The sequence below is a fragment of the Sinocyclocheilus rhinocerous genome, unplaced genomic scaffold (genome assembly GCF_001515625.1).
Source record: "Sinocyclocheilus rhinocerous isolate Xijiao unplaced genomic scaffold, SAMN03320098_v1.1 scaffold603, whole genome shotgun sequence".
NCBI classification, from domain to species: Eukaryota; Metazoa; Chordata; class Actinopteri; order Cypriniformes; family Cyprinidae; genus Sinocyclocheilus; species Sinocyclocheilus rhinocerous.
The window spans coordinates 310990-327961 of record NW_015656630.1 but is presented as its reverse complement, the minus strand read 5'-3'; the positions used below and the strand labels follow the sequence as shown (position 1 = coordinate 327961).

General features: G+C 36.2%; 2 protein-coding genes across 3 annotated transcripts in view; both read left to right on the top strand.

Annotated features, from left to right (window-relative positions):
• Window positions 1-4725, top strand: part of LOC107720626 (sodium/hydrogen exchanger 6-like) — a 10285-nt gene extending 5560 nt beyond the window's left edge. The window contains exons 9-16 of the mRNA XM_016528369.1: window positions 1421-1509; window positions 1623-1736; window positions 1823-1934; window positions 2019-2172; window positions 2247-2277; window positions 2385-2470; window positions 3732-3837; window positions 3954-4725. Of these exons, the coding sequence (XP_016383855.1) occupies window positions 1421-1509; window positions 1623-1736; window positions 1823-1934; window positions 2019-2172; window positions 2247-2277; window positions 2385-2470; window positions 3732-3837; window positions 3954-4247 (986 nt within the window). The 3' untranslated portion in view covers window positions 4248-4725. The remainder of the gene's footprint in view (window positions 1-1420; window positions 1510-1622; window positions 1737-1822; window positions 1935-2018; window positions 2173-2246; window positions 2278-2384; window positions 2471-3731; window positions 3838-3953) is intronic.
• Window positions 4726-5244: 519 nt separating this feature from the next.
• Window positions 5245-14108, top strand: LOC107720587 (four and a half LIM domains protein 1-like). 2 transcript variants are annotated; one of them, XM_016528313.1, is made up of 5 exons: window positions 5245-5367; window positions 9235-9373; window positions 11742-11923; window positions 12793-12967; window positions 13787-14108. In XM_016528313.1, exons 3-5 carry the CDS (start codon window positions 11768-11770, stop codon window positions 14059-14061), a joined length of 606 nt encoding a protein of 201 aa, XP_016383799.1. In that variant the 5' UTR covers window positions 5245-5367; window positions 9235-9373; window positions 11742-11767; the 3' UTR covers window positions 14062-14108. The 2 variants fall into 2 exon arrangements, with proteins under 2 accessions (XP_016383799.1, XP_016383798.1); XM_016528312.1 differs by lacking the exon at window positions 9235-9373 and having other exon boundaries at window positions 5246-5367.
• Window positions 14109-16972: the final 2864 nt, after the last annotated feature.

Here is a 16972-nt window from a genome sequence, read left to right as displayed (position 1 = left end):
ATACCCTTAGTAAATATGATCAAAGAAGGCTGTGAAAATTAATCTGTATCATCAATCCTTTAGATATTTTATTTTAAAAATTTACTAAAATCTAACCTTTCATTGGAGAACAAGAATTTAAAATGGGAGATAAATCTCATTATGAAATAAATGTTTTTCTCTAACATTCATTGGTCACAATTAATCATACCCTTTTATCCAATACTTTTTGCAACCTGATTTTGCCAAGAGAACAGCTCTGAGTCTTCACCTATAATGCCTGAAGAGTTTAGAAAACATCTGCCAGGAGATCAGAGACCATTCCTTCATCCAGAATCTCTCCAAACATTTCAGATTTCCAGCTGCAAGTTGATGTTTGTGGATCATTGTCCTGTTGGAAGATCCAACATTGGCCCATTATACGATTTCTAGCAGAGTCAGTCAGTTTTTATTTTTTTATCTCTTGTTATTTGATAGAATTCATGATGCCTTCTATCTGAACAAAATATTCAGGATCTCTGGCAGAAAAATAGGCCCACAGCATTAAAGATACAGCAGTATATTTCATTGTACAACTGGGGTACATTTTTACTCCTGCGTTCACCAAACCCGTCTTGAGTGTTTGCTGCTAAAAAGCTCATTTTTTTAGTTTTATCTGACCATGGAAGCCAGTCCTTTTTGAAGTTCCAGTAGTGTCTGGCAAATTAAAATGCTGGAGTTTGTTTTTGGATGAGAGCGTTTTCTTTTCTTGATTTTCTTCTTGAAACCCTCCCAAACTACATGTGGTGACGTAAGTGCTGTTTGATAATTTTTTTAAGGTTTTCTGACCCAGAGACTCAACTATTTCCTGCAATTCTTAGGCTGTGATCCTTGGAGATTCTTTGGCCACTTAAACTCTCCTCCTCACCGTGCATTAGGACGGTGCAGGCAGATTTCCAGGCAGATTTGTAGCATTTTCTGTTGATTGGAACGTCTTAATTATTGCCCTGATGTTGGAAATGGGAATTCCTAGTTACCCTGGTGTGATAAAAAGTGCAACTATGAATGGGAATATACTTCAGAGATATTTTAATCATAAGAATTTCTAGGGGTACACAATTGTGGCCATTGTGTATTAGACAAAAATATTTATTTCATAATGTGATTTTCCCCCATTTTCACTTTTTTGACTTTTATTTTTATTTTTATTTTACTTTATTTATTTTTTGAATGAAAGATCAAATGGATAAACAATACGGACTTATTTTCAAAACCTTCTTTGATCATATTTACCAAGGGTATGAATAATTTTGAGCACAACTGTATATATACAGCACATCGAATTACAAAAACGTAAACTGAAATTCTATTGAAACTGAAAATGTAAAAGTGAATTCAAAATATTGCTAAATACTATAATAGTATACCACTGAAATAGCACTGTTTTTGTATCTCTGTTTAGGTGTGGTTGCAGTGCTCTTCTGTGGCATTACTCAGGCTCACTATACATACAACAACCTTTCTGCTGAATCAAAGAGTAGATCCAAACAGGTAACACAAAAACTATTTATATTTTAATGGGGCATCTCATAGTTAAGAGTTCTCTGTTTTTGATGGTTCAAGATTTGCATACTGATAGTATTGTCCACCATTTCCCCCAACAGTTGTTTGAGCTGCTGAATTTCCTGGCTGAAAACTTCATCTTCTCTTATATGGGCTTGACACTTTTCTCCTTCCAGCACCATGTGTTCAATCCCTTCTTCATCATAGGTGCATTTGTATCCTTTTGTAGCAGGATGTTTATGCTGTACTCATGAATTGTATACAGATAAACATGATCTTTAACAGTGGCTTTCATTTGTAGCTGGCTATATTTCTTGGCAGGGCGGCTAACATCTACCCATTGTCTTTCCTGTTAAACTTGGGCCTCAAGAATAAAATCGCCTCCAATTTCCAACACGTCATGATGTTTTCCGGTAATACCTGCAGAGATCAGAGACAACTGAAGTGCCCAATGTCCTTTTTTTTCTCTTGTTTATGATGTCACACTGACCTCACAGGGCTCCGAGGGGCAATGACCTTTGCCCTCTCAATTAGGGACACTGCGACATACGCCAGGCAGATGATGTTTTCCACCACCCTACTGATCGTTTTCATCACTGTGTGGGTCTGTGGGGGCGGGACGACCCCCATGCTGTCACTTATGCAGATTCGGTGAGTTGTCTTTTATGTTTAAATTATGTCTTTCTTTCATTGTTTTTTGTCTAAATCACTTTATCTTTCCACAGAGTGGGAGTGGACAAAGATCAAGATAATTTGGTAATCTCTACTCATGTCTGCTCAAAATGCAACAGTTGATATCAGAAAAATTAGTGTTTAATGTTCAAATATTATCTCTTATCTCGTCTTTTTCTCTGCTCATATAGGCCACAGCACCGGATGGGATGACACAAACAAGTACCAAGCATGAGAGCGCCTGGCCGTTCAGATTGTGGTACACTTTTGACCACAAGTATCCTTCAGTTGTTCTGCCTAGTTTTATCAACAATTAAATTGTCCCTAAAAACATGATTTATTTATAAATAAGAATGTTTTTTACTTTATACACTACATATTAGATTAGACAATCTTTGGCAAACATAATATATTCTGCATCTCCAACATTATGTCTTCAATGCGGCATATTAAACAGTAGAGGGCACTCGTGATCTGCAGTAAAATTTATATCAAGCTTAGATTTTTATTTATTTTTTCATCTGGAATTCACTAATACAGGGAAGTGTTTTGTCAGCCAAGTATGAGATTTTAAATGTTTCAATAATTTACCACCACATTTCTCTGTCAGTTAATGGTCACATGACATTCAGGTAAACAAATGATAATTTTTTTGTTGTTTTAATTGTGAAATTATTCATTTTAATTTTACAGTTTTAATCACTATCTTTTTCATAAAATCATAAACCCCCTGCAATTCCTTCACGAACCCCCAGGGGGAAACACTGCACTAAAAAATTTGACAACCCTTGCAAATGATTATTATAATTCTGAGAATTATTATAATTAGTCATTGCACAAAGTGCAGGTGCAAAGCCAATACAATACAGTGAGCATGCATCCAGAAGTATAAATAGGCATACAGTATATAAATTATGGAAAAGTGATAAATAAATATCATTGCATAAAATGGTAAATTTCAAATGCAAAATAAAATAAATGTTCAGTATATGTGATTATATGTATGCATAGCATGTGACAGTAAACACATTTATAATGATACCAAAAATTGGTTTGTAATAAATGCTGTTTTTTTTTACTTCATAAAAATGTATGCATTAAATCGATCAAAAGTGACACTTAAGACATTTATAATGTTACAAAAGATTATTCCTGAGTAAAATGTATCATAAATTCCACAAAAACATTAAGCAGCACAACTGTTTTCAACATCCATAATAATAAGAAATGTTTCTTGAGCAGCAAATCAGCATATTAGAATGATTTCTGAAGGATCATGCGACACTGAAAACTGGAGTAATGATGCTGAAAATACAGCTTTGCCATCACAGGAATACATTACATTCTAAAATATATAAAACACTTATTTTAAATCGTAATAATATTTCACAATATTGCTGTTTTTACTGCATTTTTGACCAAATAAATGCAGCCTTGGTGAGCATATATGAGACTTCTTTTAGTGTAATTAATCATAAATAGGAGTAGTATACTTGCGTAATTTTAAATACAGTTTAATCCTTAACAATGTGGTCCAGTTATTTAAAACCCTTCCTCACTCACAGCGGGCCTCCACTCACTTCCACTCTGCCGGCCTGCTGTGGTCCAATAGCACGCTGTCTCACCAGCTCACAAGCCTATGAGGTAAACCCGTGAACACATTCAGCTGCTACTGGCTCATACTACAGTGTAAAATCACATGAGCACACGAGTGCAATCAGAATTATGCAAATCATGGCTTTTCTTTCCCCTCCTGCCAGAATGCTGGTCAGTTAAATGATGAAGACACAGAGCTGATTCTGAATGACGGCGGTGGTTTGATGTACAGTGACATGATGGTCAGCACAGATGCCCATGGCATACCCACCACCTCCACCAGCCAGGCTGGGCTTTACTCGCTAGCAGGAACCTCAGACGATCCTCTGGATAGGGAGCTTGCGTTCGGAGGCACCCGTCTGGTTCTCCCCACAGATGAGCCTCCAGACCCCCTGACGTCATTCCCTCCTCCTCCGCCATCCCCGCCCCTGTCGGATCCTCTGCGCCACCGAGTCTGAGCCTGCCAGACAGCTGCTAACCTCTTGGCCTCTATGTGATGCTTTCTTTCACAGATATTAAGTTAAATGATTATTTATGCTTTTATTGATTTATTATATTGTGCCATATATATATTTATTTATTTGTCTAGACACTGGTGTACAATGGTTGTGGTTGCTAATCCTTCTGTTCCTAATTTCTCCCACCAAAAAAATCGAAATCGAAATAAATTTTGTGTTTGAGTTTTGTGTAGCTTAGACAGAATGTCTGCATCTATTGTGAATGCATTGATGTGTCCGGATTGATCATTTCAAAGTCTTACATAACTTGTGGCTCTCCTTGTGGATACATTTTTTTATAAAGAAGTGCCTATGTCAGGTAACCTGGTGTTTGTACTGTGCTATATGACTCATCGTTACCTCATTAACATTTACTTATATGAAAAAGAGATTTAATTATACATAGGAAAAGTGACTTATTTGAAAGTGTTTTGTTACTGTTCCACACCATTGATCCTCTAATAAATGAGATTTGATGTACTTTTTAAGCCCGTGTTGAAAATTATTTGGGTGCAGGAATTTTCTTCATGGATTCATTTATTAAAAATATATTCTGCTATCGGGTAAAAATGTTGCCAGTCGCAACTTTATTTGTAAGTACTTGAAGAATATAACCCAACTAATGCATTCCATCTCCAAAAGGAGATTTAAAATCTTACAAAAATTGAATTTAAATCCCTTTGTTATAAAGGAAAGTGCTCGTGTTTAAGAAAATGAAACTACTGGACGTTTTTTTGTTTTTGTTTTTGCAAGGAATAAATAAAACGTTCGCGTCCTTCCCGTCGTCACTTCATGTAGATTACAAAGCCTATGTAAAACTTCTTATTATTCATGAGCTAAATCTTCGTAATTGGATGGAAGCTCCAGCGTAGCGTCAGGAATGCCTAATTAATATTTATAAGAACGCTTTAGCCATTGGAAGTGTACCGAAGAACGTTAGCATGACCTAATTTATATTTATGAGCTAAGACTTCTCTACGACAACACCACCAACGCAAAACCGGACCAAGTGCACACACTTTTAAACTTTGCTGTGGCGGCAGAGGACAGGACACTAAGAGCACCATATCCCCCAGAAAAGGTACGTTAAACTTTCTCAACGGTAAGAAGCTCAGACAAGTCAGCGAAAATTACGTTTTTTTTAATAGGATAAGGTAGGCTAATCAAAATCGCGCAACATCCAGAATCATAGGGACTTGGTTCTGCTGACATGCAAAGACCTGTGCTTAGAAAACATCAAATAACAGAGACATAAAAAGAGGCAAAATAATGTTTTTATATGCAAGTAAATAATCAATAATAAAATCATATAAAATATTTTATTTCAGAAAATATTCTAATCAGTTTGGTGTTGTATGATCAACATGAATTTATATCACCTGCCATTAATACAACAAACATCCTTCAGTTATCCTGAAAAAAAATATATCATATTTTTAAACTGGCTTTAGCTGTTTAATATTTAATCTGGCCAATAAAATGTCTACCTTCTTCATGTTCAGTATACAATTTTGATTAACCTCATTGATATTATATCAGTGTTTGAGTCTGAATATGAAGTGCATTGATGTAAGTACAGTAAATTGAAGATGGGGCGTTGGCTGCAGGGATTTTCTGCATGTTCTTTCAGCCTCTGAAATCTGTTTCTTATTAAAGATTTTCACTCCAAAGATCTAGCCACATGTCTAAGGACTGATGAGGTGAGAGACTCCGCTGGACAGTTTATGTCTAAATTATGTGCAGAAAGGAATTCACCCCATGAGAGTGATATAAAATATCTGAAATCTGTCTTTGATGTCCATAATTCCCTGTCATTATCCGGTGCACATTCCGAAGAAGTAAATTACACAGAAAAATGATTAGGCTATCATACCATGTCTGGCATACATTATTTACTCTCTATCCCTTTTCCCATTTGGACACTTCTTGCTGGCTGAAGGTGACAGACACTGAATTCAGAGTGATTATTTCTAAGGTGACTAATATACAAATGTGTTTTCGCACACAGTCCATAAACAAATAACAATATGATATGTGGTGTTGATATAATGCACATTTAAATAGAGGAAGCAAACTCCGTGTACGTACCACAAGACAAGTATTGTATTGTATCAAGGGCGCATGGACGGTCTCATGTGTTTGAGTCACTGCCTCAGGACTGATTATGAATCAGGAGCTAGTTGCAACAAACCTCCTACAAAGGAATAGTTCACCCAAAAATGAAAATTTGCTTAAAATGTAGTCACCTTCAGACCATCCAACATGTAGATGGGTTTGTTACTTCCTCAGAACAGATTTGAAGAAATTTAGCATTACATCTCTTGCTCACCAATGGATCATTTGCAGTGAATGGGTGCCACCAGAATGACAGTTCAAATAGCTGATAAAAACATCACAATAATTCACAAGTAACCCACATGGCTCCAGTCTATTGATTAACACGTTAATGCATCTTGTGAAGTGAAAAGCTGGATGTTTATAAAAAAACAAATACATCATGATTTTAATTTCAAACTGTCTCATCTGAAGTCATCAAAAGTCATCTCATCTGCATCAGGAGAGAAATATGCACAGATCAACCACCATTTACAAGCAAAAACAGTCCAAAACAGTTCTAAACAAATATGTTGGGGGATTTTGATGTGAGTGTGATTTTTCTCTGGAGGAGTATTATGAACTTGTATTTTGTCCATAAGTGTCACAAGTTAAAAGTTAAAAGGTCTTAAAGATGCATGTGTTTCTTAGAAAAATGCAGCTTTTTGCTTCGCAAGACGTTAATTGATGGACTGGAGTGTGGATTACTTATTGTGATGTTTTTATCAGCTGTTTGAACTCATTCTGACGGCACCCATTCACTGCAGAGGATCCATTGGTGAGCAAGTGATGTAATGCTAAGTTTCTTCAAATCTGTTCTGATGAAGAAACAAATTCAACTACATCTTTGGCCTTAGGGTGAATACATTTTCATTTTTGGGAAAACTATTTCTTAAAATCTTTGCAATTATAATGTTTTTTTCATAGGAAGTACAAAATGATCCTCAAAAACATTTGACATGGACCATCAACAGATCTCTCTTTTGCTTATTCACATCTGATCCATGCAGATCCAGTTTTGCTTTCGTGAAATGATGTTGTGTTCTCCTGGTTCCAAGAGCACAGTGGGGACCTGTAAAGCATTTGCTCTTCCCTTAATGTCAGATGAAATGTGATTCATTTCCTCTCCATTTTTGCTTCTTGGGGCCTTTTAAAAGCATATGTGGAAACATTTAGGTAAGAACTCGAGGGATTCGTACTCTGTTTTTTGTACCATACTGCTCTGTGTATTTGACTATGCATACAACAGCAGATGGATATCAGTGAGTGCTACAACAAATATTACTGGCAAATTGTTTGCTTTGGGTGTTAACCTTGATATTTACATCATAGGACCGATTAAAAAAAAAAAAGTTGATTTGAAACAACTTTTATTATTATTCTCTTGAATTTCCTGATTGGTCTGTCTTTGCATTCAGATATTTCCTAAATGCCCGCCCATTTTTTTTAACAGTCTTACTTCTGTTAGTATTTTACCCATAGGGATTTTAAAAAGTATTCATTAAAAAACAAAAAACAAACCAACCAGCTACAAGGTAAATCACAACATTGTGATTTAAAAAAATTTTTATTTAAAACAAAAAAGTATTTGAAAATCAGACAAAAAAACAAAGGCCGTGAACTTAACTGCTTTATTTAGGAAAAGAACTACAATCCCATGAAGCATTGCAAATCAAAATGGAGAAAACATAGAACTATTGATTTGTTGATTATGTATTTAGAAAAATACATATGTTATGTTTATTGCAAAATACGCATAACTATATAAATATTTAAGTAGTTTGTTAGGGCAGGTTCATAGGAGTGGGTTGATGCTAAAGAGTTCTTTTGGTGTGATTAACGTGTTTTGATTCTCTGATTGGTGGAGATTTTTTAGAGTCATCATGGGTAATGTAGTTTTTCACCAGGAATTCCACAGTTAAACATTAATATTTAAAAAAATATGTTGAAATAATGGACACTGGCGGCTTCAACAAAAGCATATCCCATCAATAGCAACCCCATAGGTCACAGTATCCTGTCTTTAAAGGTTTATGAGTTACCAATAAAAATCAATTCCCCTATGGAGAAAATTGAGACAATTCTGGAACTTGCCTGTTGCACAAAAAATATTTGACCGCATAATGCCGTGACCAAATGAAGTATTCCAGAATGCCATCTAATAAGTAACCTATTGTTAGTGCCAGGTCCCTTTAAGAGAAACATTATAAACAATTATAAACAGGATAATTATATGGTGGTTAAAATGTGGCCCCATATTAACCCCACTTGCCTAGTGACGGACGGTAGTCTTGTTTGAGTTTCCTCTTTTTGAAAGTGTATTTAGGAGTGCAGATCAAGAGTTACGCCGCTGGCCAGCCGTCTCGCCTGTTCTCCTTACTGCTGCTTCACAGGCTTCCTGTTTCCAAGCTTTCACCACATTCTTCAGCATGTAGATCATGCCAACACAACACTCTGCCAAGACCCCCTCAATTTTCCCAGCTGTATAACAGGGTTGATTCCATTACCATACCAGTTTCAGATGACCCATGTTGGCTAAGTAGGACCATTTGTGCATTAAAATGCTTTTTTTTTTTTTTTTTTAAGTACGTCCAACATATGTTTTTTCTGTTTGGGTTAGAGCATATGCACAAGTGCGCTCATGAGTGTGGTTTTCGAATGCAGTAATTACTGTAAAAGTTATGTTTTGAGCTAACCAGCAGGTGATGTCATAGCCCAGCTTCTAATTTGGCTGCCTTCATCATATCCACCGAACCCTTTTATGAGCCTGAGAAGAAAAATTACTTGTTAAATGCACGCAAAAGGAGAAAAAAACATGGTCAGTAGCCTATCACCATATTATTTTTCTCTTCAGCTGAAGTCTCACAGTCTCTCAAGTTGCCTCATATCGCATCAACCAATGGGTCGCAAGCAGCGTGACTGTTCCAATTCTTCCCCTCGTTTGCTTTGGCTGCTACGCTCGCCCGACTGTGTTCCAGATGCTGGTGCATGAGGTCATCCTGAAACCAGATTCCAGTCTCAACAGTCTGCCATCTCCCTGGAGATCACATTAAATATTTGACTCAAACAGGGGTCTGTCAGTTCACCATTACACCATTACTATAAAAATGCCCCCATTCACGCTTATCTGTGACCCGTTTAGCGGGTTCCCTTATTTGCTCTTTATTTGTTTTATTGAAACTGTTTGCTAATTATAACCATATGAACGGAGCTGTAGTCTAGTGGTTAGCACATGTGCGTATGTGGGTGACATGAGATCGAACCTGGTACGATTTATGAAAATCTTCTTAAGAAAAAAAGTATTAGTTATTAAGGAAAAATAATAATAATAATGAAAAAATATGTATAATAATAATAATTGCCCCACTTTTATTCTATAATAAGAAAAAATCTTAATATAAATACTCACTTTCATTATTTTTAGGAAGAGAAATCTGAAAAAAAGATAAAGATAAGAATATTCTCTTCATAAGTCTTTTCAGAAAAACAAAATGTTTTACGTTTTCTTAAGTTAGAAAATAAGAAGAAAATAGTGGTTAAGAAAAATGTTATCCTTAAAATGTTTTATGAATCCAAGCCCTGTCCTCTCTTGACTGTACCATAAAAACACCATAAATCTCATTTGAAAGAGTATGAGCCAATGATCTTTGAGCTTTGGTGAGCATGACTGTTAGAACCATGCTAAAATGTGATCCCTAAATGTCTATCTGGTCTGTCATTAAAGTTAACCGACCAGGAAACACAGAACTGAAAGAAAAAAAACTATCATGAACAGCACATTTCAGAAGTCTTCGAACTTTCGGGAAAACAAGAGTGCTTATGCCAAGTCCTGTAACAGTATCTAGCATATTTAAACCTCATCACTGTTCAAATACTTCTCCTGTGTCCATTTAAAAAAAAAAATGCTTGTGCTTGTCTAAAACAGGCATGGTTGGGAGGTTTGGTTTTAGATGTGTTAATAGGACCACTGGGTTGGTACAGCGGATGCAAACCATTCACTACACCGAAAAATAGGTCTGCGATTCTGGTTTTGGCAGTGATGTTTGACAACTTGAGCCGAACTTATTTATGGACTGTACAGGCCAACTTGCTGTTTCATTTGAAACTTTGGAATCTACCAGCTTCCTTCCAATAAAGGATTAGTTTAGGGTTCACATTTGCAAAGGAGACAGGAAAGTTCCTCAGCCTTTGGGACTTTGTGTAGACCAGTAAAATATGTCATACCACAGCCATTAGTAAGGCTAGCTGACAGACAACCCACCTGGAAAGTGTTCTGATGCATGCTAAATAATTAACCAGATATGTAAGCTCTATGCAAAGTGTTTGAAGAAGTGATTGAGAGGTTCCCTCTTCAAACATTGCCAAAGAACTGTTAACATTCCTCATCTCACCACATGCATACCAGACATACTTCTGCACATATACAGAAAAAAAATCAACACAATCAAATGTGTGCCCGCATGCTAGAAAACAAGCACATATTCGCTTGAAGCATTTGCACGAAAGTTAATATTTCATTCCCAGGAAGTGTTTGGTAACCTGCCCTCATTTTTAATGACTACATGGGAAAATTCCCAATAACGATTTGTTTTGGCGAGTGAAACAATAGGCCTATGTACGTTAATTCAAACCAGACACTCAGCGATGTGATCCGGTAAGTATGTTTATAATCGAATAATTCATAACAAATTCAATTTTTATTATATTTTCTCCAGTGTTTCACGATATCGCTTGATTTAGGTATGAATGTGCGGTTTTATTATTACCGATTAGATTTATCATACTGAAAGAAAGTCTTTCATCCCGTCTGCCAGTCTGCTAACCCGCTTTACAGCTGAACGGAACCCGTTATCAGATGAAGATTAGACCGGGGGACAATAAAAAAACATGTGCTGTTTGCTGTTGCCTATAGTTACATAACAACTTAGAGCAATTTTGTACCTCCGCCTAAGGGAAAACGGAACAAACACTCTCTTATCAATAAATGTCCTCACTCACTGTTTCCTGAGGAAACTCTGAACACTGAGTTACACGAGGCGGTGTGAGACGTTTTACAACAACGTTTCGGGGGACATGTGCTGTTTGCTGTTGCCTATAGTTACATAACAACTTAGAGCAATTTTGTACCTCCGCCTAAGGGAAAACGGAACAAACACTCTCTTATCAATAAATGTCCTCACTCACTGTTTCCTGAGGAAACTGAACACTGAGTTACACGAGGCGGTGTGAGACGTTTTACAACAACGTTTCGGGGAGGGAAAACATTTCTTTTTCTGCATTTATACATCATGATGTATTTTTATGACCTAATTTTATGAGCACGATGTTATTATAAATAATCGCTGTTATTATTTCTCACAGCTTTTCACGGGGTTTATTGGGTGACTATGGCAGCCCGTTCCAACTGTTTTTACTGTCGCGAGGACCTCAGCGGAAAGAAGTTTGTGAGGAAAGACGAGAAACAAGTCTGCGTGCGATGCTTTGACAAGTTCTGCGCCAACACCTGCGCGGAGTGTCGACGCCCAGTCAGCACCGACTCCAAGGTAACACGTGATATCAGGAGCTGTTTTTTTCTTTCCTCCGTGGGTGGTTTTGCAGTTGAAATACAACTTAAACACGCTGAAATATTGGTCTGTTGAAATATCTCTCTGATTTGTTGTAGCTCTGGCCCATATCTTTCCATGTCAGATAAGTGGAGCACACATCATAATGATAGTAGTGTAGTGATAATGCTAGTTTAATGATAGTTTGGAGAAAGTTTTACACCTTCAGTAATCTATTACACGAACTTTTACACCATCAGTCATATACTCTATCTAAACATTAGGCATTGAAGTCAAAATGGCAGTAGAAGTATAAATTAAGTGTATTTTTCCAAGCTTTTCATAATATTTTTAATCGGTTAAAAATAAATATATAGCCTACACTACTGTTCAAAATACTGAAATGTAATATTATTAAAATGTAAAATAACTGTTTCCTATTTGAATATATTTTGAAATGTAATTTATTAATGTGATGGCAAAGCTGAATTTTCAGCAGCCATTACTTCAGTCTTCAGTGTCATGATTCTTTAGAAATTATTATAATATGATGATTTGCTGCTCAATAAACATTTCTTATTATGATCAATGTTGCAACAGTTGTGCTGCTGCTGCTGCTTAATATTTTTTGTAAACTGACTTTTTTCAGTATTCTTTGATCAATAGAAAGAAAACGTATGATTTGAAAGACGAATTATGTAACATTATGTATTTACTGTCACTTTTGATTAATTTAATGCATCCTTGCTGTTGATCCCAAACTTTTTTAATTGTGGAGCATATTTACATTTAAATATATTACTTTCGCAAATATTGTTAGTTAAATTGTATTATATCACATCTCTCAGTCTTGGTTCTTGTCTATATAGGAGCTTCACCATAAGGGCCGGTACTGGCACTCGGATTGTTTCCGATGTGCCAAGTGCTATAAGAATCTGGCCAAGGAGTCTTTCACCTCCAAGGATGACAGGATCCTGTGTGGGCCGTGTAGCTCACGTGAGGATGCCCCTCGCTGCCATGGCTGCTACAAGCCCATACTGGCAGGTAGGGGACAGATAGACTCTACACCTTCTGCTGTATATGTATACGAGTATAAATGTATATGTAGATATAAAATAGATTTATATATCTTAAAAAGCAAAAATATTGGAAATATAGAAATACCAAAATATAGGAGAGAATTTTAAAAGTGTAATTTCTAGACTTGTGGGGGAAAAAATGTGGGAATGTATAAAACCCTAAAAAGTAAAATAATAATAATAAATAAATAAATTAATTTATCTTAAAAAGCAAAAATATTGGAAATATAGAAATACCAAAATATAGGAGAGAATTTTAAAAGTGTAATTTCTAGACTTGTGGGGGAAAAAATGTGGGAATGTATAAAACCCTAAAAAGTAAAATAATAATAATAAATTAATTAATTAATTATTAATTTAAAAAAGTAAAAAAATAATTAATTAAAAAATGTAAAAAATATATATATAATTAATATAATTTAAATAGATTTTTTTATAATGTATAATATAAATTATATATATGTATTATAATAAATAATACAGATTTTTGTATAAAAATAATTCATTCAGTAAAATTGTAAACTGAAGAAAATTCAGTTACTGAAACTTTTAATTATTTTAATGATTTATAATTATTTTATAGAATATTTTTAATATAGGCTATTGCCACTCCTAGTTTCTGTAAACAAATTTGTCATTACACAGAAGTCCCAGAAATATCTTCAGGGGCCTTCAAATATTGTTATTTTGACAACGGGGGGCCTTGGAGTGCTTAATTTGTATGTGACATTTTTTCCTGTATAACAGACCCTTTTCCATTTTTCTTTCCTGTTTTCCTTTCCAGGCACTGAGAATGTGGAATACAAAGGCAACTCATGGCATGATGAGTGTTTCACCTGCTATCAGTGTCAAAAGCCAATCGGCTCCAAAAGTTTCATAGCAAAGAACAACAACATCTACTGCAGCCTTTGCCACGAGAAGAAATTTGCCAAACAATGCGCTTGCTGTAAGAAGGTGAGAGATGTAGCAAAAATTTATGTATTTTTGTTCATTATTACTTTTAAAGTTGTAAGTTACTATATATTTTGTGAGTACAAAACATGTTCTTTTCTAAAATAAAGACATTTTATGATAATAATGACCATCGCAAGTTGCCTCAGTCTATTGTTTCCACATGTTTTGGCCATATACAAGTAAAAATATAATATTGCACAATAAAATACGTTATTATACTGAGGAATTATAAAGTCTGATAGACAAGGGTAAAAAAGATTTCCTGTCTCTCTGTGGAGCACCTAGGTCGAACATACTCCTGTATCTACCCAGGACATTATGAAGTGGGTGAGAGGTGTTGTCTAAGATGGCCAGACAATCTTTCTTTCTGACACTACAGTCAGAGAGTCCAGCTATAGCACTTGCTACCACAGACTCGTAGAACATCTTCAGCATCGTCCTACAGATGTTAAAGGACTTCAGCTTCCTCAAAAAATAGAGGCAACTCTGGCCCTTCTTGTAGACAGCTTCAGAGTACTTAGTCCAGTCCAGTTTATTGTTCATGTGGACTCCCGGGTATTTATAATCCTCTACAATATCCACTGAGACCCCATAAATGGAAACAGGGGTCATAGGTGCCATAGTCCTCCGCAGGTCGACCACCAGCTCCTTTGTTTTTGTCACATTGAGCTGTAGAAGGTTCCGCTCACACCATGAGACAAAGCTATCCACTGAAGTCCTGTCCTCAGTCTCCTCACCACCGCTGATGCAACCAACCATAGCTGAGTCATCAGAATATTTCTGAAGATGGCAGGACTCAGTACAATAGCTGAAATCTGCAGTATACAGAGTAAAGAGGAAAGGAGACAGCACAGTCCCCAGTGGAGCTCCAGTGCTGCAAACCACTCTGTCCGACACACAATGCTGCAACCGAACATACTGTGGTCTGCCGGTCAAGGTAGTTCACAATCCAGGACACGAGGGAGGCATCCACCTGCATCGCTGTCAGCTTCTCACTCAGTAGAGCCGGACGAATTGTGTTAAAATGGAGAAGTATCACAATCCAGGACACGAGGGAGGCATCCACCTGCATCGCTGTCAGCTTCTCACTCAGTAGAGCCGGACGAATTGTGTTAAAAGCACTGGAGAAGTAAAAAAACATGACTCTCACAGTGCTTGCCGCCTTATCCAGGTGAGTATAAGCTTGATCCAGCATGTAGATGATAGCGTCCTCAACTCCCAGGTGGGGCTGGTAGGCAAACTGAACATTTACTAATCTATAAAAGGCCTAACCATGGGCCTGAGCTCCTCCAGCACCAGTCTCTCCAGAATCTTCATAATATGGGATGTTAATGCCATGGGCCTGTAATCCTTAGGGTAACTGGAACGAGACTTTTTTGGAACAGGAACGATGCAAGAAGTCTTCCATAACAGAGGGACCTTCTGCAGTCTCAGGCTCATGCTGTAGACATGGTGAAGTACACCACAAAGCTGGGAGGCACAGGCTTTAAGCACCCTGGGATGGATCTTATCCGGACCTGCAGCCTTGCAGGAGTGAAGCTTCCTCAGCTGTCTTCTCACATGGTCAAAGGTGGAAAAAGGTGCAGAGTCAGGTGGGAGAGGACAGGGTAAAATGCTCTGAAGAGGGGGAGAGGGTAAAGAAGGCGAAGGCTGTGTGTAATTAATTACTATAATTTTGTAATTCATAATTATTGTATTCTTTTTAATATTAAGCTAAAACTGCCTGCACTCTGATTTTGCTGTAAATGTATAAAACAAATTGCTTTGTTAGATGGTGGGGGGTGGCCCCCTTGGTACAAATTTAATTTTTGTTAAAAATCTAATAAATCTCTGGACATTTTTCATACTTGGTTTATAATTAATGTCATTTCCACTAAAACTATAACTATTCTGGACATATATAGCTAACTTTTGTTTCACAGAAAAAAAGAAAAATTACACAGTCCTTGAGGGGGCGTTTTCCCCCACTCTAGACTCATACCACATTTTCAACAAAGCATATTGTACGACGATAATGACAACGATAACTAAAACGTTTTAATAATCGTTCTAAATCTATGAGAATAGAAGTGTTCATAATTCAACTATTCCGATAATGACACAGGAGGACATCATTGGAATCACTTTCAAAACGGTAAAGTTTTTAGCCTACATTATATTTCACTTCATGAAGTTGGTGATTTCAGAGTAAAGTGAACAAAAATACTTCAAGTTGCACCTGCTGTTTGCTAAGCATAACAGATACTGACTGATCGTATTGCTGCTTTATGAAGATGGTGTGCGTATGTACACAGTCATTGGTTGTCAGTGTATGTCATGGCTAATCTGAATAAGATAATGATTGATGAGCTTAATGAATAACCCAAAAGTTCGCGGGGGACTTTTTAACATGAACACAAGATCTCTCTCATAGTCATTTCTTCACACCAACATACATGTTCAAAAACAAAAACTCTCTTAAATGAAGAACTGACCTATGTGGAAATTTGACTGGCAGATGCTGAACGCGGTGAGTAGTTTCAATTTGGATTTGGATTCTGTTACATCTGATATTTTTTGTGACTTCATAATGAAAAATGATTGAATAATTTATATCTACTTTTACTTTTGATAGATTCATTTATTAAAATTATCCATGAATCAGAATATAATTCAACACTAAGAAAAAAAGCTAGAAAGCACTGGGACACAAAAGCTATAGGTACATCTTTGTACCTCAATTTCCTGTACATATTAGTAACGTAATGGCAAACATTAGTACACTTAAAAGTGCATATTAACACCAAAAGTTACACATTTATACCTTTTGAAAGGGTGACAGATTTGTGCCTTTTTTTGAGAGAGAAGTACAATTTGCAATAAAGTGGGAAATAATTTTAAACCTATGTTTGCAGTGGAGCTTGATACTGTCTTAAAATATATAATATAAAAGCAAAACCAATTTTATGCTTCATTTTTTTTTAAAAATCTTTGTACTACGTTATATGTGTTATATTTCACAGCACAATGCAATGTT

Bases quoted from the DNA above. Each gene is read 5' to 3' on its own strand.
- LOC107720587 (XM_016528313.1), top strand. From the start codon at position 11,768: ATGGCAGCCCGTTCCAACTGTTTTTACTGTCGCGAGGACCTCAGCGGA. The intron at 11,924-12,792 runs GTAACACGTGAT...TTGTCTATATAG, and splicing joins CAGTCAGCACCGACTCCAAG to GAGCTTCACCATAAGGGCCG. The intron at 12,968-13,786 runs GTAGGGGACAGA...TTTCCTTTCCAG, and splicing joins CTACAAGCCCATACTGGCAG to GCACTGAGAATGTGGAATAC.